A 16,455-nucleotide genomic window follows, 5' to 3' on the forward strand; every position below is an offset into this window, starting at 1 on the left:
AGATTAGGCTGGATCCAAATTGCACCGCTAATGCGCACACATAATGTGGTAACTGCCTACTTAGGCCAGGGCAGAGCTCCCTCTTACCCATTGAATTCGGCTAAAATAACTACCCCATGTTGCTTTTTCTTTGTAAAAGAAGGCTGGAAGGAAGGAAGGAATAGCATTTTAGTCCAGGACTGGCTTGTAAAGTTGTAATTTAAGAGATGGGTAGAGGATAATTTTGGGTTATAACCTTGTTAGCAATTTCTGAGATTCAGATGAAGCGAGTGGCCACCTCTCCAAGTTGTTTTATATAGGAAATAAATGAAAACAGCTTTCTTCTCTTTTGGGAGCTGGAAATGTGAGACTGTTACATATAAGTAAATAAAGAAGGAAAAAATTGTAATGAATTTTGGTTCTGGCATATATCCTTGAATCCTGAGATTGTTAATAGATGTCATACTTTTGGCGGTGACATTAATTTCACTATTATTAGTCTTTTCCAGAAGGAATGAAGAAAGGGTGATGTCAGCTATGTAGGGCTTTTACAGTCTCATGGCTGGTTACAGTTTTTCAGCATTGGAGATGCATCATCTTTCACCCATCTGGAAATCTGGAGGCTCTTAACACTTGTTAAAATAATGAGTTGTGTTCCTCAAAGAGTTGGGTAAGGGATAGCTTTAGATTGATATTTATAGCCAGGCTGTACTTGGACAGAAGCTTTTTTTCATGTGTCACAGTACTGAAGTAGCATATTATTTTTTTTTCTTCTTAAAATGTTGTATGCCACTCTTAGTCGTAATATTTAAGATGATGGAAGGGTGTTACATAGGAGGGAGCGTTTGAAATAAATTGAGTGTCTTGATGTAGTTGCTTGGACAGGCTGGCAGCTGTGCTCGGGCTGTATTTAGCTGTGAAGGTGTAGAGCACTTGGGTGCTAGAAACTTCCAGGGCAAGATATTAATTGCTTAAGTATGTGGATGGTTAACCCCAGGGTCTCCAGTTGTAGATGTTTTTGAGCAGTTAAAATAGTAGTTAAATAAAAAAAAAGCCATTAAACCTGAAACACTCCCTGTACTGGGATTGCCTTGCTGTGGAGCAGACAAGCTGTTGGCAGGGTGATGCCACTGCAGCTTCTTGAGATTTGGGTGCAAATCTCATCCAGCCCCATTTGGTAGTGGCCTCGATGGGAGTCAGTCAGCTTTCACTTGTGAAACACTATTTGAGATGCTTTTATCTGAAATGTGCTGGTTTTGTTCTGGTGTTTGGCCATATGGAGACTTCTTCATAGAGGTTTGGGAAGCCTCTGTCCCAGCAGTTATAGTGCAGTTCTGGTCATCTCCAGCTTTTGGGAAGCCTCTGTCCCAGCAGTTAGTTATAGTGCAGTTCTGGTCATCTCCAGCTGCCCACAAATCTCTGGCCTTGACTACTTGGTGTTTTCTAAACTAAGTCCTGACTGTTCATCAAGAAAAATAATGTGGAATCCAGAACTTGCTGCTGTGTAGGAGCTGTGGTACTTGAAGCAAAATGCTGCCCCAGAGAGGGTGGGGAGAAATCCAAAACTTACTCCTCTTGACTATATGCAGACGTTGTGTTTATACTTTCCGAATGCCTTCTGGAGGAATTTCTCTAGCTGTGTAAAATGGCCTTTGCTTTTCATAGTTAAACCGATTGCATTGTTACCATCTGAAACCCAAATTCTCTCCTCCTGCACCAGATGCAGACCCACAGGCTATGAGAGGCTGGAGCGTTTTACGGAGCGGTGCCTGGCTCTGAATGCAAACCAGGGCACATCCAGCCAGGTCATCGCTCCCAGTTGTTTACAGTCCCCTGAGCTGGGGCATTTCCTTGAGTGTTTACAGTACTTTCTGCTTAACTCCTACACGCAGACAAATCAAAGCTTTTGCTTAAGCTTTGAAAGCCATTGTAGTTTGTGAAGTAGCTGTGGTCCTGCATGTAATAGCGAAGGCACGCTGAGTTTGCCTCTCTGGAGGATTCTGGCATGTTAAAATACCTGTACAATTGGAAATAAGGACCAAAGTGCTATTTCCCAGCCTTTCCTCCCTGCACGAGGCCCTCTGCCCTGGTACCATGTGATGGCCATATGTAGAGGTAGCTACATGTGATATTAATTGCTGGCTGTATTTCAGTGGATGCATTTAGTTTTCAAGACTTAGATTGGTGTGCCCAGGAATCCTTACAGCATCCTTAGGGATCCTTAAGAGATGGGGGGGGACTCTTTATGAGGGAGTTCCCTCTGCTGGGAGGGGGGGCTGAGAGAGTTGTGGGGGTTCAGCCTGGAGAAGAGAAGGCTCCAGGGAGACCTTTGAGGAGCCTTCCAGTCCCTCAAGGGGCTCCAGGAGAGATGGGGAGGGACTCTGGATCAGGGAGGGGAGCCTTAGGAGAAGGGAGAAGGGTTTGACCCTGAAAGAGGGGAGATGGAGCTGAGATGTGGGAAAGAGCTTGTTTGGTGGGAGGGTGGTGAGAGCCTGGCCCAGGTTGGCCAGAGAAGCTGTGGCTGCCCCATCCCTGGAGGGGTTCAAGGGCAGGTTGGAGGGGGCTTGGAGCAACCTGGTGTGGTGGGAGGTGTCCCTGCCCAGGGCAGGGGGTGGCACCGGGGGGACTTTGAAGATCCCTTCCAACCCAACCCATTCTATGGTTCTATGATTCTTACATCCCTTAATAAATGCAGTGTGATGTTAATCAAAGTCTGCCCACCTTCTCCCCGTGCAGGTGACCTGATGAAGAGCGCCTCGGGGGAGTTTGCCGATGACCCCTGCTCCTCCGTCAAACGAGGGAACATGGTGCGGGCGGCGCGCGCCCTCCTCTCCGCCGTCACCCGCCTGCTGATACTGGCTGACATGGCTGATGTCTACAAGCTGCTTGTTCAACTCAAAGTGGTAAGTGTGGTTCTCTGCTGCCATCCTCTCTGCCCTGCCCGGCCTGCTCCGGGACGTGGCTTCGTTCCAGCCATGTGTGCTGACCCCGGTGCGCGCTGGCAGCCACTCGCTTCTGGAGCAGGGAGGGTTTTTAAGGTTTTTCCTCCCAGCAAAACGTGTGCAATGGATGTTTGTCACTTGTTTTTAGACTCATTGTCAGTAGCTCTTGACACTGTGGTGAACTTTATTCTGAACTTTTAGTATTGAAACTAAACGCACTGCGGTCTGCACCTGCAGGTTAGAACCAGCTTTTTTCATCTAAAAGAAATAATTAGGCTTTCTTATGACCAATGCTCCCTTGTAGCTACTAGGGATGAGTAGCTGCTTTACACTAAATAAAATGAATGTGGAATTTTGAGGAAGCCTTTTCTTCCCACGAGCAAGAGGGTGGGTGGGTGGTTTGTAGAGAATCTGAAATGAAATAAGATTTGATGCTGGGCCCACTCTTAAAGCAGGGCTTTGAGGACTCTCCTCTTGCCCTTTGGCCACTGCCACAGCGCTCCTGGGCAGAGCTCTGCCAGGGCAGGGCCTCTGCAGGGCCCTGGGCTCCTTCATGCTCTTTCAGACGTGTGTACTTGGCTGTTGCTGGTAGCTGCTGACTGTGAAGAAGGAGCTGAGCCTTGACTGCTCTTAGCCTTTGAAGTATCTCTCTCCAAAAAATAAAAAAGGGCTTTCTCTGTCTGCTGTGAAGTATGTTTTGATTTACTTCCTGAACTGTATTTGGAAAAATATGTGAAAATGTATTCTTTTAGGTGGAGGAAGGTATCCTGAAACTAAGAAATGCTGGCACGGAGCAGGATTTGGGTATCCAGTACAAAGCCCTCAAACCAGAAGTGGACAAGCTTAACATAATGGCAGCCAAAAGACAACAGGTATAGTGGTGACAGCTCTTTCTTCTGGCTATTATTTCTTCTTTTTCTATTTTCAAAATAAGAAAATAAGGCAGCCTTGTTGCCTTGGATAGTACCCATTGGTGCTAACACTTTTTTTTTTAACTTTATTTTCACTGCTGAGTACTCCGTGTTGCACTCGGTTGCGTTTAGGAGATTTGAGCTTGCCTGGTAAGCAGAAAGTCTGCTCTGCTGTAGCTCTGCTTCTGGGGGAATTTGTTCTAGTCGTGTTTGTTTATATTAATGTTTTACTATCTTAATGAAATGCTGCTTCCCAAGACTTGTGCTTCCCCTTTTGAAGCAGCGCAGGTGTGGGTGAGGGGAGAGAATGGGGATGTGCCTGGTGGCACTCGCCACTGGATCACGCTTCCTTCGTGGCTGGCGCTGACAAACTGAGCCTTTCCATTGAAACAGGGAGCACAAGTCACAGCTGGGCACAGAAGGACAACTCTTTCCAAGAACATTTGAGAAGGAATTTAAAATGCTGTTTGTCACGTGTGTGTTCCCTGTTTGGATAGCTTGAGCTTAACCTTAAATTGCGTGTAAAATTTGTTTTGTTCAACAGCACAGTTATGACTCATTCTTGTGTAGGTAAGTTTTCAAAAGAAAGCAGAGGTGTGGGCAGTCCCATTTATCAGGAATAGCATAATTCTTGTAGAGCATTTTTTGTTTGTTTGTTCTGCTGATATGTACAAACCAAAACTGCTTATGGACCTCTGACACTGCCTGGGTTTTTTTTGCACAGATTCATCTTTGAAAATAAACTGGGTACAGTCTAAAATGGATTGCCAGTTGCTTATGTATCTGAAATCTGATTGCAGTAAATGGGAGCAGGGTTGTGAAGGCGATGGAATAAATGTTCTTAAACTGCTTTGTGATGGATTGTTCCGCACTATGGGAAGCGGTTGTACTAAATCTGTAAATCTCTAAGCCTGTTTGGAGTGCCCTCCCTGCTTACTGGGTATCTTACAGAGGTCGCATATTACCCATTCGTTTTGAAGAACCTGTCAGATTATTATTTTTCCCTTTTCTCAGTAAAGCAGTCCTTTTCTTCATTTCCATCACCTCTTTGTTAGATTTAAGAGGTACCTTTAAAATGACGATACCGCTAATAACTATGTTCGTTCTTCCTTTTATGAACTTGCTGCTCGTGCTGGACACAAAAGCTTTATCTAATAATAGTGTTTCTGTTCCAAAACAGAGGTGATGGTGCTGTGGAGAATTGCAGGAGTGAGTGTTCAGGAAAAGACACATGGACTTGCTCGCTAATCTTAAATTAGCGGTAATTACAGTCATTGGATTAATTTCATCTCATTGGAGATGAACAAGAAGTTGAATGAGATGATATACTTGTTCTTCTAAAATTAAGTACCCAAATCTCTTGAGGATAGTAAACTCCATCTTCTAGCTGTGATTAAAGAAAACATTCTGGTTGTGAGTCTTGGAGTTTAAATTAAAGAAGATCTTGTTTCTCATATGCAAGTGCAGGATGAGGTTGCAGGGGAAGCCTCTTGTTAGTTTGATAATTAAAAATTATCTTGGTTCTTAAGTTACATAAAATATAAGGTATTTTGTTTTGAGGATTTAGGTGTCTTTGTGATTTTTTTTTTTTTTTTTTTTTTAGATGTGATGCACACTGGAAGGAGTAGGGACAAAAAAGTGTGCTCACAGTGTGTGTGTCCTCCTGATTTACAGGTGCCAGCAGCTTTCAAAATGCTGGTCCTCTGCCGTGGAGAGGAGCAAAAATCCAACCTCAAATTTTGAATTGTGGAGTTGTGATAAGAATATCCTAAGAATTTTCCTAAGAATATGGATACTCAATAAGAAGATAGTTAGGTTTGAGCGTACTAGGCCGAGAACCTGCCTGTCTTTTGGAGGCCCAGGGAGACGGTATATGGATGTAAAATGTGGGGAATGTTTCTTCCTTTAATTTTCCTAATAGGAACTGAAAGATGTGGGTCACCGTGATCAGATGGCAGCAGCCAGAGGAATTCTGCAGAAGAATGTTCCCATTCTCTACACGGCGTCCCAGGCCTGCCTGCAGCACCCCGACGTCGCCGCCTACAAAGCCAACAGGGACCTGATCTACAAGCAGCTTCAGCAGGCGGTCACCGGCATCTCCAACGCGGCCCAGGCCACTGGCTCAGACGATGCTGCCCAGCAGCAGGGGGGAGGAGGAGAGCTGGCTTACGCTCTCAACAACTTTGATGTAAGTTTTGAACCTTTTACGTTAAAAGAAAAAAGTAGTAACTCCAGCTCTTGTGTTCATTCATTTACTAACACAGCTTGCTTTTATTTATATCGCCTGAGACATCATTTTCTGTTGAAATACAGCAGGTCCCAGGTAAAGTAGGCTTTTATTTTTTCATAAAGTCTTTTTCCAAACTAGGATTGATGGACTATAGGAAGTTATACATGTGGTTCTTGGTGATTGAAAGCTGTCAAGTTAAACTAGCTCTGAGATAGCAGTTAGCCTGCTGCTACATGAGGTGTAAGCCCCTGGTTTATTTGAAATTGATTATTTCATAATATATTTATGCAATGTATTCTTGTAGGTGACAGAAATGACTTATTAAAAGTGAATAATGTATTTGGAATTGCCCAAACTACCTATTGAGAGGAACAAGAAGTGGGAAGTTTAATATGATCTTTGGTTGGGAATGAAGTCGTTTCACACTGATGTGTTGTGCTGATCTTTTATATTCTTTATCTTGCATTCAGTAAGTTACTAGGATGGCCATGCATTTTTACTGAGAACACCTTCCTTTTGAAGTCAGTATTCTGTGTCTACCACCGATTCAGCCTCTGAATTTTAAACACCTTGGCACTAACTTACCTTTAAAACTTTATTCAATATTGCAAAACCATCAAAAGGTGTTAAATACTTTTGTTTTTGCCAGATACTGCTCTCCTCCTCCTTTTTCTCTTACCACTCTTGTTCCTCCCTTACATTGCCTTCTCTACCACGTTTCTTTCACCAGGATAAAGTACTATTTGAGTTCTCCCTGTGCTCAGTGTGAAGCCTTTCTGTGTGATCTCTTGGGTAACAAGAGGATGTCATGGTTGTCTTGATCTTTGTGATCATGATTTCAGTTTTAAGTCTGCTTTTCTTAAAGTCCATCAGTTGCGTGTTCAGCTACATAAGTTTGAAGAGTGTGCTTCATGTTGGCACCCAAGGGACTGCAGGTTTGGGCAGGTTCCTGCGGAAGGGGACGGCAGGTCCTGTAAGAGCACAGGAGGTTGTTAGGTTGGAGAGTTGGGCAGAGGGGAACCTGATGAAATTCAACCAGGGCAAGTGTCAGGTGCTGCACCTGGGGAGGAATAACCCCCTGCACCAGGAGAGGTTGGGGGTGACCTGCTGGAGAGCAGCTCTGCAGAGAGACACCTGGGAGTCCTGGTGGACAACAGGATGCCCATGAGCCAGCAATGGGCCCTTGTGGCCAAGAAGGCCAAGGGCATCCTGGGGGGGCATCAGGAGGAGTGTGAGCAGCAGGTGGAGGGAGGTCATCCTGCCCCTCTGCTCTGCCCTGGGGAGGCCCCATCTGGAGCACTGGGACCAGTTCTGGGCTCCCCAGTTCCAGAAGGACAGGGAACTTCTGGCGAGGGGACAGCAGAGGGCTACAAAAATGATGTGGGGCCTAGAACATCTCTCTTACGAGGAAAGGCTGAGGGACTTGGGTCTTTCTATCTGGAGAAGAGAAGGCTGAGGGGGGATCTGATCAACACCTATAAGTACTTCAAGGGTGGGTGTCAGGAGGATGGGGCCAGTCTTTTTTCAGTGGTGCCCGGTGACAGGACAAGAGGTAAAGGCCACAAACTTGAACATAAGTTCCATCTCAGAATGAGGAGGAACTTCTTTACTTTGAGGTTGGCAAAGAACTAGAAGAGGCAGTGCAGGGAGGTGGTGGAGTCTCCTTCTCTGGAGACATTCAAAACCCGCCTGGACACGTTCCTGTGGGACCTGCTTTAGGAGGGGGTTGGACTGGATGATCTCCAGAGGTCCCTTCCAACCCCATAGCATTCTGTGATTCTGTGACACGATGTTAAAGACTTAAAATTGAAGAAGCAATTCAGTTCAGGTTCATGGATTGGCTAATCTAGCTCAAACCATTTAATGTGGTTTTTGATGTATGGCCATATTTTACTATATGAACTGTCTAGTATATCTGGCCAAAGACTTTTTTTGAGAGTTGCCATCACATAGAGCTTTTGATCTGTTAATTCTGCTTTGTGAGGCTCTCTAATAATGCAGGGCTTGTTCAGCGGGGCGGTTTCAGTGCGCGGTGTGTGCGATAGCTTTGTCATCTCCTTCCTGCCAAAGGAGACCGACAAAACAAATGTGTTCAGGTTCTTGGCAGATGTTATCACTGGACTTCATTTCCTGCTAACGTTTGAGTATTATTGCACTCTTGTAATACAGGCTTTGCACACACACACGCCCCCAAATACTCCAGTGGTTTTACTGTGAGCGTAAAATATTAAATGGCTACCAGGAGATAACAAGATAATCATTATCTCTGCTTTTGATGGCGCAGTTGTAGGGTACTATCATTTTATTATCTGCACGGCTACAAGTTTTGGGAAAAATGAAGAGCGTGTTGGAGAACGTGTGCCATGTTCCAGTTCTGCTGCAGAGGCTGTGTGGTTACTCCACAGGGACACGAAATGTGCTGGCTGGCAGGAGAGGCAGTGGTTGGGATGTTGCTGTGGAAGCCAGCTGGTGTACAAACTGTTGATGAAAACTCCCATTTCAAAAAATCTTTTGGGTTTCTTTTGTAAAGAGTTAGCACCATCCTCCATCTCGCCCATGTAGTGGGAAGAAAACCACCCAAACCAAACCACCAAACCTTGAAATGGCCACATAATATTTCCTTTATAAATTGCAAACCTGTTTAAATAACCCCCCTGAAAGTACTCACGAGGTGATAAATACTGCACTGGTTTTTCCTGGGGAACTTCTATGGGAGGTGGCATTGGCTCCTCGAAAAGCAGGTACATCAGCAGTGCTGTTTCAGCCTTAAGTCTCTCAGTATGAGCAGTGTTTGCTAATACTCTGACAAAATAAACCTGTGATAGTTTTTTTGCTGTGAAGAAATTGATTTCTGTGACTAATACTCTGTCAAGGGAAACCTGTGATAGTTTTTTTTGCTGTGAAGAAATTGATTTCTGTGCTCTTTGAAACACAGGTGTTGATGTTTCACTTTGAGACTTTTGGAGACTGTTGTTGTTTTTACCTGTGTAACGGTGAAGAGCAGAAAGACTGGATAAGCTAGGACAGCAGAGCACTATATATAGGGCTACTTTTGGACATTTGTTTTCTTTGGTTTTTTGTTTGTGATGGGATAACTATAGCTGACAAGTCAACTAGTGAAGGCATGGCTGGATTGACATGTAGTTAAGAAGAGTTCTGTACTTTGAACCTTATTTGTACTGGCACATTTGATTTTTGCCACTCGTGTAACAAGGCTTCCCGTGGCCAAGTTGCTTTAGCTGTCAAAGCAGCACAAGAAATGACTAGCAATGGAATCTGCTGGGGAACCTCGTAGTAATTTTACAAAGCTACTCATGAAAATCATCCTCAGTGCCAAAATTACACGTCGTTTGCCTTTTTATGGCTGATCAGGGGCTTGCTGTAAACACTGGTCGTCTTGATGACTTAACATTAACTTACCGCTTGTTCTGATTACTAATTTCTGCAACCTTTATTTTACTAGAAACAAATTATTGTGGATCCATCGACCTTCAGTGAAGAACGTTTCAGGCCTTCCCTGGAAGAGCGCCTGGAGAGCATCATTAGCGGCGCGGCGCTGATGGCTGATTCATCCTGCACACGTGATGACCGCCGGGAGCGTATCGTTGCCGAGTGTAACGCGGTGCGACAGGCCTTGCAGGATCTCCTTTCAGAATACATGGGCAATGTGAGTATCTTCTCTTCTGTTTGCTTGGTTTGTGTGGGTTTGAACTCCATGTCATTGTCTAAAATGCGGAATTGAAGCCGCGTGTCTCGAAGCTGGTTTGTTCTGTTCCCAAACAGAATTTGAGCAGTAACCAGTAGCCCTGAAAGGTTTGTCAGGAGGAGCTGAGATACTTAAATCAATGACACTTATCTTAAAATTGATCTCTAGCCTTCCAAGCAGCTATTATCATCGCAAAGTGTTAGCCCTTTGGCTAACTGTTTTTATTTTATGACTGTTAATACTGGTTTGTATAGAAATTCAATAAAATTAGTCTGGTTTTCCGCCTCACTTTACCTAAGATAACTTGGCTTTCGGAACAAGTAGTACTTCTTTGTTTCTGCTGAAGCTTGGGAAGTTTAACTGTGTCATTTCTTAGCTAGAAGGCATAGATTCTCAGAATCAAGTTAATTACTGTTGCTCTTCAGTTTGTGTAGAGGTGATACATGGAGTTAAATATTTTAGTAAGAAATTCTGAGAACAGTTTGGTCTAAATATTGGATTCTGAGCATTTCTTTCCAGTGTTCAGGCATTTAATGTGCACACAGTATTTGAAGCTGCAGAGTGTTTCTATGGTTGAAGTGTCATGTCATGTGGATGAGCTTCTGCGTTTCGAGGTATCATGAGATAATATTGGACTTCCCTCCTCTCTGTTGCCTCTTTGCTCTTATCCCAGTGCGTTTCAAATCTGAACAGCTCATGCTGTGTTGGGCGATGAGCCTGGGATATCTTAAGATTTAGACTCTGTCTAATCTTTAAACTTAAATACTGTTGAAGTTGATTTCAGAAATAAAGCAGAAATGGCAACAACAAGCAAACTCTCTGGCTGTAGCACTGTGGCAAGTAAAATTGGCTGAAGAAATCTTAATGGGATGAGACACAGTCTTATTTATGCTTTTGAGCATATTTGAAGTGAAACTTAGTTCAGAGAGACCTTCTTTTTTACGTAGTAGAATTTATTTAGGAACATCACTGTGTTATGTACCTCATCTTCAAATCTTTTCCCAAAACCCACTTCAGCATAATGTAAAACTGGTCCGAAGGCTCCCGTGTGGGGATTAGGGTGTTACAATTTGGAGAACAGATGCAGTGCATGGTAGAGAGAAAGTAAAACAGGGATTTCCGTTTACCAAAGACAAGGACAAAGTAATTGAATAAAACTGAAAGCCAAGTCTTATATAGCCTGCAGGCTGAGCTAGGTACTTCATGTAGGCTGTCTTAATTGCTTGCCAAAGTAGCTTGTGCTCAGCATTGACATTATATAGAACTTAAGGCTGCAGCTGGGGAGCAAACTGCTACATCATGCCATTTAAAATTCCTTTCAGAGGAGGGTGTTTTATTAGTATATGATGCCTCTGTAATATTCCTCAAACAAATGTGCTGCCGCATTGGATGATGCCCTATCGGCGTGATTCAGAGTGAAACACCCACCAAATGCTAATTAAAAACGGGGAAGAGGTAAATGCTCAGTCTTGCACATACAAGTTGGTGGCTTTTTGCACATACAAGTTGGTATTTTGGTCAATACCTGTGGAAGGTTGCAGGGCTCTGACTTACCTTCGCAGAAACGCCGATCCGCCTCCTCGGCCCCGTGCTGTTGTCTCTGATATGCAAGTTAAAGTAATCACACTGTGATGGAAAGAATGTATTCCTTCTGTTATCTCTTTTAACACATTGTGAAATTAGTGGAGCATACTGAATTTTTTAAAGTCACTGCTATGTTATGATTGTAGACAGTGTAGTTGGGGAAATGAGATTAGAAATTCAGTGAAATGGAGTGGAAAAAGCAATTGATAAATTATGGTGAAAATGTGGGATGGTGTGTAAAAATCTATAGCGAGGGTAGAAAAAAAGCCCTCAATGGTTTAGCTGAAGAATGAATAATAGTTGGGAATCTAAACAGTGAAAAAGGCGTGATACATCTCCAGGAAGAGTAGGGATGTGCTGAGTTCCAGTAGTGGCAGAGGAAATGTCACGTCATGTATATGTATGATACACCCACAGCCATGGTACCCAGCCCTCCCCACTTGTGTCTTTCTCCAGGCTCCCTTTGAAGAAGGCAATGAATTGGGCATTAAATCTGTTAATTGCACAGCACTTGCAGTGCATCATAGATCCTATGAGTGCTAGAATAATGGGTATTTATTGGCCAAGTGTTACAAATTCAGAGAGAAGATTGGGTGAGGAATACAAACACTGGAGAGATTGAAGCGCAGGAATGTCTTGGGGCAGCTTCCCTTTTTAGTTTTAAATGCCTCCTGGTTTAGTGACTTCCTCTAGCTTTTGGGTTTTCTTTCAGATCTCTGGCAATAAACAGGCTGTTTCCTAGGTAGTTTATAACTCCAAGTTTAGTGTTTTGGACCCCTAGTTAAACTGTCTCTCTGGGGCTGTCCCTGAGGGTCTGTCAGCTGCAGGTGTTGCAGGCTGTGTTACGATGTGTGGCACAAGTTCCTATCCAAGTAAGAGTTTTCAGTAATAAACTGAATTGTGGGATCTCTTGACCCCTCTGCATCTGCTGGTGCAACGATGAAGCCTGTGATGATGGCTCTAAAAAAAGGGGCAAGATTTGCTTGTTCAGTAGTTTGTTACAGAAGTTTTTATCCCCTTTTCCTAGATGGGTATGTATTATATTTCCTTTTCCATGTAACACACCTGTCTTGCCATTTTTGAGAGCAGTCCAACTTGGTCAGATAATTTCGGTAGATTAAGGCCAGTATCTTGTCTTGACAGTGATGAGTAGTGGATCCCACAAGGAGGACAGGAACAAGGGAATTGTATAGTTTTACTTACCCAAAGTGTCCCCCAAGTGCTAGCAGTCTGCAGCTCAGATACTTCCAGAGCTAGGAGTTCTCCTGCTTAAATAGATGCTGTGTGTAGAAACACCTCCTTTTGGTTTTGAAGCAGAATGGCCTTTTGCCTCTTCTGTTGGATGTTTCCCTCCACCTCCTTTAGGAAAAGGCCCTGAGCAGTTACTCCTTGCTCATCCTTTTCTGTGCCATTTACCTTGTTTCAGAGCCATATATCATGTAGGAGACTTCAGTCTCACCTTTTGAGGCCCCATCCCTGGAGGTGTTCAAAAGACGGGTTGATGTAGTGCTGGGAGGTCTGGTTTAGTGATGATGCTCCTTGTTTGTTGTGTGGGTGTCTATTTTTGTCAGTGAGGTTGACGGTTGGACAAGATGATCTTTAAGGTCCCTTCCAACCTAGAAGATTCTGTGATTCCCCAGAATGAAGCATCCTTGTATTATTAGGTGCTTGCTATAAACATGATACTCAACACCCCCTCTCAGCTTTGGCCGTGCCCTCGTTACAGGACAGTGTGGGATGGGATTTGTGGGGTGAATTGGAGCTCGATGCCTGTGCTTATCTGCATTTCACAGGAGTTTGCATCAGCTGAATTTAGCCTGGTCCTGTGGACTGGGTGCTAGTTAGCATTTGGTGTGGTAGTGCCTGTCTCCTGGTTTAGATTATCTCAGAGAATCTGGCTCGTGGCCTGAGAAGGCTCCAAGATGAGAAGCACAGTGCACAGTGACTGGCAGATGAGTGTGAAAAGCACAATTCTGATCTGAGCTAAATTGCTGGTGTAGACACATTCCATGATCTCCTCCTGCACCTTGTCTAGACCATCTGATTCACAGAATCACAGAATTGTGGGGTTGGAAGGGACCTCTGGAGATCATCCAATCCAACCCCTGCCAGAGCAGGGTCACTCAGAGCAGTTGCACAGGAACGGGTCCAGGAGGGTTTGAATGTCTCCAGAGAAGGAGACTCCACCACCTCTCTGGGCAGCCTCTTCCAGGGCTCTGCCACCCTCACAGGAAAGAAGTTTTTCCTCATGCTGAGATGGAATTTCCCCTGTCCCAGCTTGTGCCTATTGCCCCATGTCCTGTCCCCAGGCTCCACTGAGAAGAGTCTGGCCCCATCCTCTTGCCACCCACCCTTTAGCTATTGCTCAGCATCAATGAGGTCCCCTCTCAGTCTGTTCTTCTCCAGCTGAACAGCCCCAGGTCCCTCAGCCTTTCCTCAGCAGAGAGGTGCTCCATTGCCTTAAAGATTCCCTTTAAGAATCGTGTTTTCCACGATTTCCACACAGTGTTGTGTTTTCCTCTGGTTTTGCTCCGTGGTCCTGTACTAGCAGTGCCTTTCTGCTAGCTGCTGGGCACCCAGGGGTACCTTGATGGAACAGCTACTGTCAGGACTTTCCTTCTGAGTCACAGTGATAGGAACCTGTTTCTGTGAATGTTACCTTAGATGGTCTTTCCCTTTTGTATCACTTATTACCTATGTCCACTGAAGGTCGACTGCTGTTTTATTCCCCAGCCTCTTGGCTTATAAGCCACATTTCTAAAAATGCCAGCTGTTCATCCCTTAATGTTAGCATCTTATTCCTCAGCATTTCCCCTCATCTTCTGCCTCGCCTGGGGAGAGCTGGCTTCTATTATGGCTTTTGCTCACTTCTCACAATTCCAGCAGAAAATAGTTTTCCCTTTTAAACTTGCATTGCAGATCCCTCCTGGATTGAAATAGCAAACATGAACCTCTATATGCGTTTGATTTTTATTACTTGGAGTAAGCTTGATTCTTAGTGCTAATGTGGAATGGCAAAGTAAGGTCTAAAAAAAAAATTCATTATTGAGTATGGCTAGTGCTGTATAAACAGAGTAATTCAAGGTCTTGGATCTGGGATCAACTGCCTGGAATGCAATAAGTTGACCACATCAGTTGTAGCTAAGTTCAGCAAGATCCAGATCTTTGTGTGATCTGTTGCAGTCAGACATTCTTGGTGTGTATTTTACTAATGAAAAAAATTTCAAAGCATAGTTGAGTTTAGTTGGAGATCGATACCAGACTTAGGCAGGGTGAGAGGACAGAGCAGAGCATCCCTCCACTTGGGTGATGGTCAAGATTAACAGGACAGCAATGAAGTTGGTGAGAAAGCTGGGCTCCTGAGCACAGCAGTGCAACAAAATGCACCAGAATCAGGCTTTTGTATCTAACTCCATTGTCTTGCTTCGGTGAATGTTGACTGGTTGCATTTTGCTCCAAATAAAAAATCTGAAGCAGTGTATTTTTTGTTTTACACTACTACAAATTTATCCCAGTAGTGGGGAGACATTTGCACAAGCAGCTGGTGTGACACCTCTCCCAGTGCAGAGAACAGGCACAATTCTTGTCAACCTCTCTGCTTGTCTGTGTGCTACTAATCAACTCAGCCTCAAATTGATATGTGTAGTTCTCGTTACAGTTACATTATCTAAACTACCTGAAGTGAATGCATAAAAAGAGAAGAGTGGGCTGATAGAGCTGAAATTCTTCTGCATTTCTGAGAAGCTGGTGTGGAGAATGGAGAGGGAAGAATGTGTCTACAGGCACAAAAAATCATAGAATCATAGAATGGTCTAGGTTGGAAGAGACCCTTGGGATCATCGAGTCCAACCATCCATCCTACTCTACAAAGTCCTCCCCTACACCATGTCCCTCAGCACTGCATCTAAACGGCCCTTAAACACAGCCAGGGATGGGGACTCCCCCCCCTCCCTGGGCAGCCTGTTCCAATGCCCCACCACTCTTTCAGTGAAAAATTCTTTCCTAATGTTCAATCCACAAACTGTAGGCCATGGCGGGGTACGTGCTCTGTGCTGCACTAAAAACCCTGGTGGAGAGGTACAGAACTCGAGCAGCTCGCCTCAATTTTTAGCTGCTGGGTTAAATATGCTAAACAGAAGAGGTTGTGGTTTTTAAGGTTGGGGTTTAGTGGGTTAGAAAGTACAGGGCATCTGCTGGGAGCTTAACCAGCAAGTTCCAGTCTGCTTGCGGTTTGATGGTGTTGATCTTGCAGAAGACATGGGTTACCCCGCTGACGTGTGAGACTGGAAATGAAAACTTCCTTAAGCTTTTTGACGGTCCATTTTTCTTGCTTGATGGGAGTGCCCCGAGGGATGGGGCCAGTTGGGCTCCTTTCCACGAGCGCCGTTGTGGAGCCGTTCAGCACCCGTGATCAAGGTGTCCGCTTCGATTCAGTATGCACAGCAATGAGCAGAGAGCTCTCTCTCTCTTTAAGCCTGTTCTATACCCCATCAATTCCTAATGCATGTACCTACCCTTTCCTGCACACACCAGTAACTCGGACATGTACCAGCGTAAACTTTGTCAGAAAGTCTAGTTTGGCTGGTGTGGAACGCGAACCCAGAGCCCCATTGTGTACAACATGCTCTTGTACAATAAAATCCCTTGTTACTACATTTGGAAATGATAAATCATGTTACATAAAGTAGCTTGACAGGTCCTATTTCAATGGGAATTTTAATGCTTTCATATTAACATTCTGCCCGTGTCCTTGACTGTCTGGATTGCATTAGAGGTGCTTGGCAGCAAATGGAGAAAACCATTGGGGGCTGGTTTCGGAGCAGGCGTTCCAGGCACACGTTATTTCAGCTGATTTTTTTTTTTTTTTTTTTTTTTCTCATCTTCTGTTTGGCCCCAAGTGGTTGAGTCCCATGGCTGGGTTGGTTTGGGGGTTGTGTTAGTGTTAGATTTTAATCTACTTTACAGTTGTGTGGCACAAGTCTATGGCACTGGTGAGGCCTCACCTTGAGTACTGTGTCCAGTTTTGGGCCCCCTACCATAAAAAAGACATTGAGGTGCTGGAGCGGGTCCAGAGAAGGGCAACAAAGCTGGTGAGGGGTCTGG

At 44.4% G+C, this 16,455-nt stretch overlaps 1 protein-coding gene across 1 annotated transcript in view; it reads left to right on the top strand.

Annotated features, from left to right (window-relative positions):
* Positions 1 to 16,455, top strand: part of CTNNA1 (catenin alpha 1) — a 174,976-nt gene that overhangs the window by 55,829 nt on the left and 102,692 nt on the right. Inside the window, exons 4-7 of the mRNA XM_014955789.1 lie at positions 2,716 to 2,882; positions 3,674 to 3,793; positions 5,754 to 6,020; positions 9,526 to 9,729. Of these exons, the coding sequence (XP_014811275.1) occupies positions 2,716 to 2,882; positions 3,674 to 3,793; positions 5,754 to 6,020; positions 9,526 to 9,729 (758 nt within the window). The remainder of the gene's footprint in view (positions 1 to 2,715; positions 2,883 to 3,673; positions 3,794 to 5,753; positions 6,021 to 9,525; positions 9,730 to 16,455) is intronic.

This window comes from Calidris pugnax, unplaced genomic scaffold (assembly GCF_001431845.1).
Source record: "Calidris pugnax isolate Ruff unplaced genomic scaffold, ASM143184v1 scaffold228, whole genome shotgun sequence".
Lineage (NCBI taxonomy): Eukaryota > Metazoa > Chordata > Aves > Charadriiformes > Scolopacidae > Calidris > Calidris pugnax.